The 13,656-nt window shown below is 54.4% G+C and overlaps 1 protein-coding gene across 5 annotated transcripts in view; it reads right to left on the bottom strand.

The window, feature by feature from the left end:
- Nucleotides 1-13,656, bottom strand: part of Kif1a (kinesin family member 1A) — an 87,887-nt gene that overhangs the window by 22,109 nt on the left and 52,122 nt on the right. For 2 of the 5 annotated variants that reach the window (XM_052192381.1, XM_052192383.1), the window contains exons 26-36: nt 12,710-12,967; nt 8,327-8,445; nt 5,611-5,696; nt 4,667-4,805; nt 4,403-4,571; nt 4,146-4,236; nt 3,626-3,744; nt 2,712-2,767; nt 1,868-1,976; nt 1,338-1,404; nt 1,153-1,237 (exon numbers count right to left, since the gene is read on the bottom strand). In XM_052192381.1, coding sequence (XP_052048341.1) covers nt 1,153-1,237; nt 1,338-1,404; nt 1,868-1,976; nt 2,712-2,767; nt 3,626-3,744; nt 4,146-4,236; nt 4,403-4,571; nt 4,667-4,805; nt 5,611-5,696; nt 8,327-8,445; nt 12,710-12,967 — 1,298 coding nt within the window. The remainder of the gene's footprint in view (nt 1-1,152; nt 1,238-1,337; nt 1,405-1,867; nt 1,977-2,711; nt 2,768-3,625; nt 3,745-4,145; nt 4,237-4,402; nt 4,572-4,666; nt 4,806-5,610; nt 5,697-8,326; nt 8,446-12,709; nt 12,968-13,656) is intronic. The other 3 variants (XM_052192384.1, XM_052192385.1, XM_052192382.1) reach the window with 2 other exon arrangements.

Genomic DNA, 13,656 nt, shown 5'->3' with positions numbered 1-13,656 from the left:
CCCATAATGCCCACTTCGTAGGACCTAAAAAGACTCATGCCTTCCAGGGAGGGGTGCTAGGCTTGGGGCTCATCTATAACCCGAATGGGACTGGATCACAGCGGTTACTGCTCTACTTCATTTAAATCCCCCATTGCCACCCCAAATCGGCAGCCTTTGATGTCTGCCTTTTTAGAAACGCAGGAGGAAGGAGATGAAACTTAAGGCAGGCTGGGATGCCCTTCTGAGTAGAGGACATGGTGGGTGGGACACCATGGATGCCAGCCTAGGCAGAGGTGCCCCTTCCCCGGGTAAAGCTTGGTTCAGAGTCCGGGTGCTAGGCCTGATCTTAGTCTTGGAATGGAGTCACACTGGTTTCACGCTTTTTCTGATCCCTGACATAAACTTGTAAAATACAAGCGTCCACCCTGGTACCCAGACCAGCTACCCACAACCCTGCAGAAAGGGGGCACAGGATGCCATGGCCCTTGAGCTCCCACCTACCTGGTTGTCAAAACCAGGGCTGGAAGAAACTTCTAGAGAGATATGCTCAAGGGTGGAGGGGCTACATCCTGGGATGGAGATCTACTGTGTCCCCAAATGAGAGTCTAGAGGATATCTTGGGAGAACAGAGTTCAAAAGAGGAGGTCATAGAGACAGTGTCCTTGCCCTCCCTAACTAGGTGTGTTAGAGTCCTGAGGGGACAGTGCACTACAGTGTCATTAGCCAAGCTGAAGTCATCCTGGAGCGAGTGCAGTCGCCCAACTTCCCATGCCCTGTGCTACCAAAATGCATGGAGGCCACCCTGTCAAGCAGAGGATTGGAATCGTCTTCTACAAGCTAAGAACAGTCAGGGCTACAACCACTCCCAAGACCAGGGAACGCAGAGAAGGACCCTGCAGTGTCCCAGCTGGTCGCCGGCACCCAGATTTCCAGAACTATGAGGCCCAGCCATTGTCTGCTGTTTTAAGTCATTTAGTTGTTGTTCAGCAACCCTGAAAGGGCAGCACAGATGAGGAAGAAACTTGAGTGACAGGCTGAGGAGGCACAGGAAGACTTCATCTAGGAGGCACGAGTCAGAGCCATGCATCACAGAACAGTGCTGTGGCTAGAACCCAGGCACTTGTGCAAACACAGCCCATTCCCGAGCGAACTGCTGCCTGCCCCACTCACCCACAACCAGCTCCCGCACTTCCTTCCAGCGGATGTGGCTCCCCGTCTCATGCAGCAGTGTCACGGTTATCCGTCTCTGGATGCCCTGCCACACGCCAGGAGGGGGAACAGTTAGTTGGCACTGGGGATGTAACTTCTGGCGAGGAGGGGGCAAGTTTTGAGGTGGGCAGGCTAAGGCTCCCCACCTGATGGAGAAGGAAGGTCCCCATGCACGGCATGCCGCCACGGTGGTCTACCACAGCAGGGATGTAACTGGAAAAGACGGCGATGGTGAGGTGCAGAGCCCCTTCGCTAGCCCACCCATAGAACAGGACCTGGTCTCAGAGTCAGCAGAGCTGAAAACGGGAGCCTTGACCACCCTTCAGGAGAGCAAGGAGCCCAGTCCACAGAGTCAGGTCCTTCTGGGCTGGCTTCCTACAATAGCTCTCAGGGTCTCATATTTCCCCCATCCCTACAAGTCAGACATCTACACCCAGTGACCTGGGTAGTGCCAAGACTCCTGTACTGTGCCTTGAGCTTGGGGCACTCCTAGAGAACCTGGTCCCAGGCCTCCTCAGACATCAGCTTAGAGCCCCCCTGACCCTCCTTTTCCAAGTTAACCATTGACTTCTCAACGGCTACCAGAATACAGTTTCCAATGCCCTCTCTTCTTTAATCACACCCTCCTGGGCCCCGAGCTGGTGCCCAACATGGACACAGTGGGTACCCAACTCACTCGCCATTGGCTTCCAGCTCGCAGATCTCGAAGTAGACCAGCAGGTCATACTTGCAATGGCAGGGACCTGGGGAAGGTCGGGTCATCGTGCTGAGCTTAGTGGCGGGCACTAGGAAGACAAGAAAATGATGCTGTGATGGGGTATCGGGGAGAGGACATTAAAGGCTACAAGGGCAACAACAATGTTCCCAAAGAGATGCCCACTGGCATACCCATGGCCAGGTCACCCCTAGATCGAGCAGTCAGGCGTAAGAAACCTGGCAGTGGTCTCAGTTGTGTGGCCACTTAAATGGTCTCTACACGCATGGACACGCATGTGGCCTGGCACAACTGAGTAAGTGGATGCTGGCTTGACTAAACACCGCTAAGTCAGCAGAGACACTTGCTTAGCGGCCCTATCGTATGGACAGGACCCCTCCGCTTGGCCTGTTACCTGCTGCGTTACCCTTGACTACAGCAAGATGTCTCAGTCCAAGTATGTTCTGCCAGCATCCACACTGTGCCTAGCACGCCCTAAGCTCAGCTGCATTGGTCCTCCAATATGTCCACTTCCTGACAGTGTCTGCCTCCCAGTATTCCTGGGCCCAACCATGTCTGTCCATAGCCCCTTCTCTGAGCCATTCCTCCACCAAGTCCCCTCTGAGTGCTCATCATGCCACCAGACACTGGCTCTAAATGTCTCCCTTGTGGACTGGGGTGACCAAAAGAACACAAAGCTAAAAGCTATACTGCTATGTCGTCTGCAATCTGGAAGACCATTACATCTACAGCAGAGTCAACCACACTTGCAGCCAATAGTGTGGGCCTTTGCTGGCTCCACTGGACTCTGCAGACCCTCACCTACCTGGCTTGGATAGCGGCATGACCCTGGGGAAGTGGCGACGCGAGGGCCTCAGGGGGCTGTGGAGGAAAGCCGGAGTGAGCAGACCTGGCCTGGTGTCTGTGAGTCCCAGACAGCCCAGGGCAAAGAAGGATGAGGAGAAGCCTAACCATGTGTCCCCCATATTCATGTGTCCCCCATATTCATTCATCTCCAATATTCATGCATCCTCAGTGTCTGTGTCCCCCATCTTCATATACCCCCAATATGCATGCATGTCCATATATATATGTGTCCCCTATTCCTGTGTTCCACGGACCCAGAAGAGCCCTTGTCTCTGTATATACTTAGATGGGAGAGGGGAAATCCTTAGGGCCCTGCACCATCCTAGAGGTTCTACAGGGTTCCAGGGACTCAGCACCACAAATAATCTCTGCTGCCTCTCTCTTCTGCTCCCATATCCTGGGTATCCCTGAGCTGTGAGGTCTGTTCAGCCAAGAGATAGAGGTGGAGAGGAGTGAAGGCCCTTCAACACATCTCCAGGCCTCGGGATGGCCCTTTCCTGTCCCAACTTCTGGATCCAGTGAGATACCTGAACCTCACACTCAAGACTCTTGAGACTCCCCCACCTCGCTTTCTCCTCCGAGTCTCCACCTTGGGAGACTAAAAAGCATGAGGGAGTCAGACAGATGTTCCCTTCCCAGAAGTGGCCAGTGGGCAGCAAAACCTGGCTATCCCCCTGGGTGCTTCCCATGCACGGCTAATGGTCAAAGTTCTGACAACACGGTCCTTGAAGAAACCAGTCCCAAAGGGGAGGGGCAAGCATGGGCCATGCTCTGACCATCCTGGTCAGCTAAGGGGGCGGGGCGGGGGGGGATCAGAGGTACATGGTCTCTGTTGCCTGGAGACAAGGACACTGGGTGACCTAGGCAGCTGACCTGAGAACATCTTTGCAAAGAGGTGGGAATGGGTGCTGCTGGTAGTGCCCGAAGACTTCGAACACAATGGGCTGGCTCTTGATGTATTCGATGAAGGACTTGGTTACCTCTACTGCAATCTAAACGGAAAAGGGGGAGAGTATGGGTCATATCTATAAGTGCTCAGTGTCCGTGAAAACTCCACACTGTGGGCCCAGCCCTTGATACAAATCCCAGAGGCAACTTCCCTGGCTATTCTGTCTCCGTGTCTGCCTAAGGCTCATTGTGAGCAGCTTTCGGGAACTCTATGCTGACCCAAGGCTCCAATTTTAAATCTATTACTACTGATCCCCTACTACCTAGCTGCAATGTCAGTGTCCCAGCATGGCATTGAAGGTTCTACAGTCTGATGCCACACGGCCCTGGGGACAGTCCATTTAGAGGAGAAAGAACAGATGGAAAGGGAGAACCCTGCTTAACCTTTGGGTTAGCCTTAGTATTTAGGCCTTTGGGTGTTGGGGGGATAAGGACCAGTATTTACATTTTGAACATGGTAGAAGCCAAGAGGGGGTCCCCTGCCAGTGTTCTTCAGGGGTTCAGTAGAGAAGGCCTCATCGTGGCGGTGGATAAAGCTGAAGAGAAAGAAGAAAAAGTTGGGCAAGCACTTGTAGCAAAGACCCATGGCCTCACTAGACATTGCATGAGACCGAGTAGCCCCTAGCACAGCCTAGGTGGGCTGCATACCCCTCAGGGGAGTACCCACTTCCCAGAAGCCCAGGGCATAGACAACAGGCTCACTTGAACTGGCAGAAGATGTCAGCATATTCAGCCGAGATACTGGACGCCTGCAGGACTGTCACGCGGAAAGTAAAGGTACTGCCTAGACGGAGGTGGTCCAGGGCTGTGTCCAGGGGCCCATCCAGGGCAGTCTTCTCTGGGCTGTCTAGGAGGCCTTCAGGAGGCACAGCTGTTGGGAGCCAGAGCAGAGCGATGGGGGTCTCAAGATTTCATGTTCTTCCAGCCCTGGTCCCACACACGCACGATTCACAGAGCTGCACCCACCTGAGCAGGTATTGTTGTTAACTTCATCAGCTGAAGGCCCAGCATCAGCCCCCTGACCCTGGCCTTCTACAATGCGCAACTCCTCCTGGGAGGTCCCTGAGCGGGACATCCCCACCACAGGGCAGGACTCAGACTGGAACTGTGGAGACAGAGAAAGCTGGAGGGCTAGCTGGCTAAGCTTAGACCACCCTGTCAGAGGCTGTGGGCGTCTGTTCACTGGTGCCTAGGTCTCTAGCCTCCTGAGCCAGACTTGCCACTGGTCCCTCGATGAAGCACCCACCTCTCTAGGCCTCCACCGCCATGGCCTACTTTGACACTCTGGTTTAGGTGAGTTGAGGTGTGAACTTCCTGAGAGGAACATTCCACATGCCTCATTGGATGAGACATGCCAAAGGAAAACAGGGAGCTACTCCTGGCCTTAGATCTGCCCCCAGGGTACCAGAGAACTTCCTGGGGGAGGTCCCAGGCAGACTCTTGGACACCCTTAGACTGATCTTGAGCCAGAGAGCCAAGTAAGCACATCTGGGGCGGGGGAGGGGCACTGTATGGGCGCAACCTCTCCACTGTCTCCTGAGATAGTTTTCTGTGAGGATCAGAGGAGGGTGGCCTTGGTGAGGTCATCCCCATGCTCACAGGTGTTGGGGAAGGCAGAAAGAAGGATGGTAGTAAATACAATTTGTTGTGGGAACCCCGAGAACTTCTATCCCGAGAGGGGGGAGGGTGAGGATGTCTATTCTAAAAGTTGGCTCTTCTTACCAACTCTATGCCTTGCTGTGTGAGACTCAGGAAGATGGTTGGACCAAGCGGGTCCTGATAAACTGGGAAGGGGACATTGTGTGTTTTGGACAGCAAGGGATGGGACAGATACAAAGACCCCCTGGAGCCCTGCTGAGGCTGGCCCTCAGAGCCTAGGGATCAGTGGAAGGGATTCCCCTTCATAGTACCTTTTCAAAATGCTGGTCATCAAAGGAGATTTTAGCAGTTCCTGACTGACGGACACCTGAGCCATAATCCGGAGCCTCTTCATCAGCTGCAAGAGGAACATGCAGGTGGTTGGCCAACTTGTTTTCCATAGTGGACAGAGCCAGGTCAAGTGGCCCCAGGGCCTTGGAGAGGGCATAGCAATACGTGACCAGATTCTTCACAGGACTAAGCAGCTACATCACTACCTGCAACTCAGTACTCACCAGGACACACTGACCACCACCCCAGTGTTGCCTCAGGGACCCAGAGGTGTGTTCTTGCCAAGGACCAGTCAATATGCGCCACAAGCTCTACGTACTGAACTGCCTGACCTTGGTGTTTGGAAGAGAACAGGAGGGTCTTGATACACCTCTACCACCTTCTTCAGAGCCCATGGGCCCTAGTATGCAATCCCCAGCATTGTGGGTAGTTCTACTAGCAGTTTCTGATAGCCAGGGTCAGCCCCAGTAGGGTTCAGTGGATGAGCTGACCCAGCCCATAACCATAGGGCGGAGAGGGCTGACAATGTTGTGTGTTTCCTAAATCCCTTTCTTCTATTGCCAGACAGGGAAATATTAGTTGCAACCCCAAATATAGTAAAATCCAGTGGTCTTCATATAGGATTTGGGAAGCAACTCAGGTCAGATTTCATCATAGACCCTTTTTCAGAAAAATGACTTGGAGGAAGGCAGAGCTGTGGCTGACTAAAGGCCTGAGCTCTGAGCCCCGTGCACCTTCCAGAATATTAGACCTCATCTGATACATAGGGGACCTATGAGTCCCAGTGAGTGGTGGCCCTTGGAGATAGGGTCGCTCACCAGCCCTCCTGAGGATCCCCTATGGGGCCCTTCCTGTCCTCCACAAGGGCTGTAGGTGAGTCCCTTGGACTCTAGAAACACATGGACAAAATGGAGAGCTCTAGACAGTGTGGGTGACCAGAGAGGAGGAGGGCCTGGCAGGATGGAGGAGGAAGTTGCTCTGGATGTGTCTGCTACCCTATGTGTGGATGCCTTGGTAATTTTCACTTTCCAGCAATGTGGCCAGGGTGGTACTGAAGTCTGGGTTTCCTACTAGCTCAGAATACACCTGCTCCTGTCCCCTCGCTAGGTAGGACCTCTGGACCAGTACTGGGGGAAACAGTGATAGAGTCGACTCATCTAAGCAATCATGAGCACATCACGGCTGGTGACAGGTGGGAGCCAGGGCAGGGGTAATGGGGGAGAACTTTAAGAAATCACAGGCAGAGGAGAGTTTGGTACTACAGCCCATTATTAACATAATTAGTCAAATCAAAGTCACCTAATGTGGCCAAAATACCAGGGAAGTGATTAGACATTAGGGAGTAGAGGAGAAAGAGGCATTTGAAGGTCAAAGGTGTAAAAACTCAGGTGTGTGAGAACCCCAGGCATGAGAACCTGGGGGGGGGGTGAGAACCTGCAGGGTGAGAATCTGGGAGTGTGAGAACCCTGGAGTGTGAAAACCCCAGGGAAGGCAGAGTGCAAACCTGTGTGTGGCACGTGAGAACTGGAGGGTACAGGCATATCTGTAGCATTTGGGGTGTGAGAACTTGGGGTTGTGAGACTCCCGAGAGTATAACAGCCAGAGAACTAGTCAGGACATGAGGACCTGGTGGTAGGAGTACTTGGGGAGTATGACACGCTAACGTATGTGAGAACCTGGAGTCTATAACACCGGGCTGTTGACCTTCTCAGATCCCCCAGGTGCCCGCACTGAGCACCCCAGCCTAACCATGGCTAACCTGGAACGTGCCACTCAGTCACGCTCTGTTCCTTTACCTCCACCATTCCCAGGCGCCTGGGAAGCTAAGGACAGCAAGTATCCCAGGAAGGGAGACCATGGTCTAGGGCAGAGAACGGGGTCTTTGAGCTGGAGTTGCAGCAGATACTACCACTGACTTGCAGATACCTCCCTGAGGTTTTCACACTCTGTGACCTCACATGGTCCTCCTACGGTGGTCCTACAAACAGTCTCACCTCGCAGGGAGACCTATAGGCCTATAGGTGAGCAAACTGAGACCCAGGGGCACTGCAGCTGGCTAATCCTGGTACCCCTGACCATGATGGAGGGAATATGAGGAAATGTCTGTCTTTTACAGCAGCCTCTATATTTAGACCCATAAATGAGGAGAGTCTGCAGCTCTTAGCTTAGGCCTATGCCTAAAACCAGGACCTAGGGGTGAGGGGGGACAGAAGAGAAACTGAGGCAGCTGCTGAGAGCCACTCTGGCAGAGACCAGCAGTCTTCAGGCTCCCTTGGCGCTGGAGAAAGTAGATAGTAGGGCTAGGCTGTCAGACAGTCCATACTGCGGGAGGGACAAGGCAGTCTCTGGGTCCACCCTGATCGGTTGGTAGGTGGGGACTCGGTCTCCAGGCCAGCTCAGGCTCAGGCATCTTGAACTGAGGCTGCATGGCTGAGACATCCCTACTCCATGACTCTAGGAAGCCAGAGCCAAGGGCTCAACGTGGAGGACTTTCCCTTCAAGCCCCACCTGTCCACTCCCCTGGGAAGGTGGAAAAAGTTTCATGTTGGCCACAGGGAAGCTGGGGGGCGGGGTCCTAGGTGAGATCAGCTTCCTGTCAACACCTGCATATTATTCCCCCCACCTTTGCCTTTAAAGTCAGACTTTCCCCTGCCCCCCAGGGACGCAGGGCCACACACTGCCTGGTCCCACACACACCTGAGATGGCCTGCACCGCGACACGGAGGAAGCCTTTCACCTCTCCCTTTTCGCTGACGATGGCCACGCGGTGCACCAGGGGCACAGGGTACAGCAGGTTGCTCAGGTACACGAAGGCCCTGTAGGAGCAGAGCCATGGTCACAGGCAACCCTTGGTGTGTGCTTCCATACTAGTGACACCAAGGCCGGCTCACACACAACATGAAGCTGCAAAGCAAAGCAAAGCGGCGACACAGCCAGGGCAGGAACCAGCGAGGTGGGCTGGGGACAGGCAGGGGTGGGGGTGGGGGTGGGGGAGGGAGGAGGGCTTTCAGTGCTCAGAGGAGACAGGAGGTGGAGACACAGAGAGGAAGGGAAGTGGAGGGCGCAGTCCAGCTCAGCCAGGACATGGCTGTCTGAGAAGAAAGAGTCGAAGAGAGGGGTTCAGCCTGCTTCAAGGGCTGAGGACCTGGGCTGAACAGGGACGTGCTAATAAGCTTCAACCCTTAGAGCTCTGATCCCTGCTTCCCATGGTGCACCACCAAACCCCTCAACTTTGGAGCTCCTTCTACAGTTTCCCTGGAGATCAGGCACACACACACACCCGCCCTAAAGTGTCACCCTTCTTAGGGCAGACGCAACTTGGCATCTGTGCCCATTACTCAGATGCCCGGGCACTGCTATGGTCCTCCTTTCTAGTCAACACAGCCAGTTGCAAGAATCTTGTTGGAGCTCCCTTAGATGCTCTCACCGCCACCCTGCCTCTCTGGCTGCCCCTAGATGGTTGCAGGGCACCTGTCACAGAGGAGTCCCAACATCCACAGTGATGCCCAAACTGCTTACAGAATCATCCAAGCCCCAAGAGGACCAGGCTGGCCAGCCCTACCTTACTGTCCCCAAAGTTCAGCCTCCATCTGGCCACTTGGGCCAATGGCTGCCTGGAGCATCTGTCTATTCCCATGACAACAGCCCGTTCTCGTTCTCCTCTCGGATCCATCTTCTAACGTTGAGAATCTATCTGTAGACTTCCTGGTTTTCTGAGCTTCTTTGTATATGACAGAGTCTCAGCAAGTCTTTTTAGCAAAATCCTCTAAGTCAAGCCTCAGATTGGCAGCTACCTTCAAGGGACCCCGGGTGGCCTCCCTGGTATCCTCCATGGGACCCAGTTACCCTAGCATAGTACTCTCTCAGGAAGGATGCTTGCCCAAACCCCTTTGCTTTAGGTACCAGCCAGGGAATTGCTACAGAAAGGAAGTAGAGACCAACCTGAGGAGCTTGTGGGAAGATCCACAATGGCGGCCGGATGAAGGCCCTGCGGGGGCTTTTCAGGATTCCTGAGCTAGGCTGAAACCTACCTCTGCCATCTGAAGGCCCTGATAACCTAGTCTAGTGTTGCCTCACTAGAGGGCTCAGGAGGCAATGCCACAGCTTGGAATCAACAGGATCTGGTTCCAGGCTGTCCAGATGGAGCCTACCAGAACCACAGAGGTAACCCTAGCTCCACGAGCACCCATACGGAAGCTCACAGGTTGCACACACTCACTGCTTGACCCTTCCCCACTGTTCAGAACGAGGGGCTCTGGAGCAGTACCCAGAGAGGTAGAGAGATAGGGCTACAGGCCATCCATTGTAAAGTGGAGTGACTCCAGAGACTGTGGGACTCGAAGAGGAAATACATATCCTGAGACAGCTGCTGCTCCCCGGCACCTGGAAGGTAGCTTACTGATCATGTCCTAATAATGATGTCCCTCAGTCTCGCTAGCTGTGCCCTCCTCTTTTATGGATGTAGAGTCTAGAGTCTATAGCGTGGCCCATTAGAGCAGGTGCGATGTGGCACTCGGGCCCATTTCGTAAGAGAAGCAACTGAGGGATAGGAACACCAGGCAGAGGCAAGGGCCACAGCTAGGATGGGACCCTCCAGGTCGCTCTCAGCCCTGCCGAGCATTGCCTGTCAGTGCAGCTAATCACAGAATAAATCTTGTACCACATCTTTAAGAACTTCATGGGAATCTAGGATGCCATGGCCCACATCCAAACTGTAAGAAAGATGTGGCCCATCTTTTGCTGGAGGCTGGGATTATGTACTGAAGAAGTACCATTTGTGTCCAAGGCCTCTGGATGCTCCCTGACCTCATGATCCTCGGACAGCTCAAATGGGAACCATGGGTCTCGCTGCAGCTGTGGGGTCAGATGTCGGAGAAGGCAGAAAGGTTGCAATACCTTCCCCCCTCTCTAAATGACCCAGTCCACTTGGCACTGTGGTGACATCATTTAGATTAATGAGACCTCTGGGCCTGGACCGCCTCCCAGGGGGAGTGCTGGCTTTGAAGGGGGCCACAAACTGAATCTGGAAGGTTTCTGTGCCCCACTCTGTGGAGGACTTAGCCAACCAGCACACCCGAGAGATGAAGCCACCCAGGCACACACTGCTCAGAGCGGGGACAAAATACCCCAGTCGTCATCTTACCTGCTCTCCAGGCACCAGAAACAACTAGTGTCAGCCACAGTAGGGCCAGAACACAGCCCTTGCCAACCTTGCCATACTACACCAGTCACACACCTGGCTGCTCTCCAGACCGGAAGAACACCGTCCACAGCCACACTGGCAAAGGCAGGAGGCCGCAGCGTGGAGCTAAGAGGCTCGGGGCTGCACAGAGCTATCAAGTACAGCCTCTTGCTGGGTCAACATTTACCTATCTAGTGACCTCTCAAGTTCTTCCCCCAGACCCTCAAACTCTTGTTATCCTCTCTGCAGTGTTCCCCCCTTCCCCCATCTTCTGGAAGTGTGTTGATTAGGCCAGAGAAATAGGAATCTCTGGGCCCGCTTAATCAACTAACTCACCCGCATCCCCAGGCCACCTGATACCTGACCATCAGAGACCCTGGGTGTGAGGAGGGGCCCTGGCTATGCCCACGAGAGGCCTGCCCAGGATCCAGAGCACCTTAAAGCAGGCTAAAATGCCCCGAAAGAGAAGAGGAGGGCAGAACGGCAGAGCGGCACGTGTGGCGAGGCAGGAGGGAGGAGGCAGCGCTAACCACAGATTGGTGAGGTGCAGAGACACATGCTGGGACCTGGGGAAGCCTTTCCAGAGGGGACGAGAGTGGGCACCCCAATTTTGCTTAAGCTTTGGAGAGAGAGAGGGAGCCAGCAGCTACCAGAGGATTAAACGAAAACCAAAGGTGGAGCCCTCCTCCGGGCTAGGGCTGCAGAGCTGCTGCGGGAAAGCCAATTCTTGCCAAACCAAAAGGTCAGGGTGTTGCCAACTGAAGCCTTGCGCAGACCACCCCGTGAGACAGGGGGCCGGGCCTCTCATGGATGATTTTTGCTAAGTTTGGTCATTTTGTGAAATCTCAAGTCCACAAGAGGGGAAACAACGTTGGAAGGACCCAGCTCTTCTCACAGGACTGCAGAGACCAGACCCCATTTCTCCTCATGTCATTGTTCCCTGTGTCTCCCGACCCTTTGGCTACCTGACACCCGGAACCACTCCCAGGGCCCAGCAGGCCTGGGAGGTCTGGTACGATAGCCCAAGGCTTGGCGAGAGAGGCCTGTCCAGAGCTGGCCTGAAATCTGCACCTCTTGCCCAGGCCCAGCAGGGTGGGAGTCCAGACCCAGGGTATCTTGGAAGGAGATGCTACTCATTTGTCAGTTGGCTAGTTTGTCATACCTAAGGCTAGCTGATGACAGAAAAACTAATCAGAGCAGATCCTGGCCAGTGATATGGGACCCGCTACCTTCTGAAAGGGGGAGGAGGGGAGGAGGTCTCAGGCCATCACCCGCCATTCAGGGAAGGCAAGAACTCCACAGCAAGTCCACAGTCTGCAAGGGACCCCCCTCAGCCCTCAGCCCTCAGCTTTCAATATTGTGCTCTAAGAATTCTAGACCTCCCGCTGCCCTAGAAGCAGTCTTAAACTCCAGGAGAAGATGCTACCAAAACTGTTGCTGTTCCAAGCAGGTAGATGGCAAGCTCTAACATTTCTAAAGTCATTTGCCTTAGTGGCGGAGCACACAGCTAGACCTATGCCCCTATAGGCCACGTCTCCCACCTCAGCCCCTCTCACCTATCCCAGAAACCAAGTGGCCAGGGCCTCTACAGGAACTAGCCCACCACCCACAGTGGGCACCAGGAGTTCTTGGCTGTCGGTGTGTTTTTCTAGCCCCGCCTCTTCTGCCACTGGAGCCAGACTCTTCCCCTGCTGAGCCAGGGCACCTATCTCCTAAATGTGCCCATGTCCCACCATGAAAACACAAGAGGGAGCCTGACTCCCTCGTCCCCTCAGAGGCTAGCCCTAGCCTGCCCTAGCCTGGCCCAGAGGGTCGGGTGTCTGCCCCGAGACCCGCAGCAGTGCTCCTGAGCGAAAGAGCTGGTTCCTCCCCAGCATGCGTGCCTCAACCTCACCAACCTTCCTACTAAACTGAACAGGGGGGGCCGGTCGTAAAACGGGTCCTGGCCGTCGCACAGCGTGTGCTCCGGAAAGACGTCGTCCTCCAGGTCCTCCTCCTCCTCCTCCTCCTCCTCCTCCCCCACGCTCTGCTCCTCGGCAGGCTCGGTGGTGTCGGAGTCGGGGCTCGAGAAGGTGGGGGAGGGGGTGAGAGCAGCCATGCGCTCGCTCATGCATGTGTTGAGAAGAGGGTAGCTGTTGCAGCCAGAGATGACTGAACTGAGGTTAGTGCGACAAGACAGAGAGAAGTTAACACCAGCTACTCTGGGGGAACGTTGGGGGCGGGGTTGGGAGGGACAGGGAGCACTTCTGTTTAAAACTAAAACACCAACCATCAAGAAACACTGCTTTAAAAGACAAGAAACAAAAAGTGCATCCCAGTCTGGGCTGGGAAGAGAAAACAAAACAAAACACCCCAAACTAACGATGACAACAAGATCCGTGGTCAGTCGAAGGTTCTGGAAAGCACCACCAATAGGTATGAGTGAGAACAAAGGCCCAGGCTGGCCGTAGCCAAAAGTCTTGGAGGACCTCCTTGAACAACATAGGGTCAGAGGCTGGGCGCAGACACCAGATTGGAAAACAAGGGAAGAGGTGGTAATCTCTAATCTTACCTCTGTGTTCCCACCCCCCAGAACCCCTGTGACCTGGAATGCCTGCTCTAGTCCCCTGGGTGCTTGGGCAACACACACACACACACACACACACACACACACACACATGTTGCACGGTAGGTATAGGCAGTACTAACAAGATGGCACCCCAGGTTCCCTAAAGTAGCTGGGCCTACATGTATGTGAGGAAGAATGACTAAGGGAAAGACAGGCGTGGAATGTCTCCTTTCCTTCAACCAGGTCAGTTCAGGGTCTGGGCTCTGACCCCACTACCATCTCACTTTCTCTACAAGG

Source organism: Apodemus sylvaticus, chromosome 9 (assembly GCF_947179515.1).
Source record: "Apodemus sylvaticus chromosome 9, mApoSyl1.1, whole genome shotgun sequence".
In the NCBI taxonomy this organism is placed as follows: Eukaryota; Metazoa; Chordata; class Mammalia; order Rodentia; family Muridae; genus Apodemus; species Apodemus sylvaticus.
Note: the sequence above shows the minus strand (reverse complement) of the source record. Positions and strands in the feature narration are given on the sequence as shown.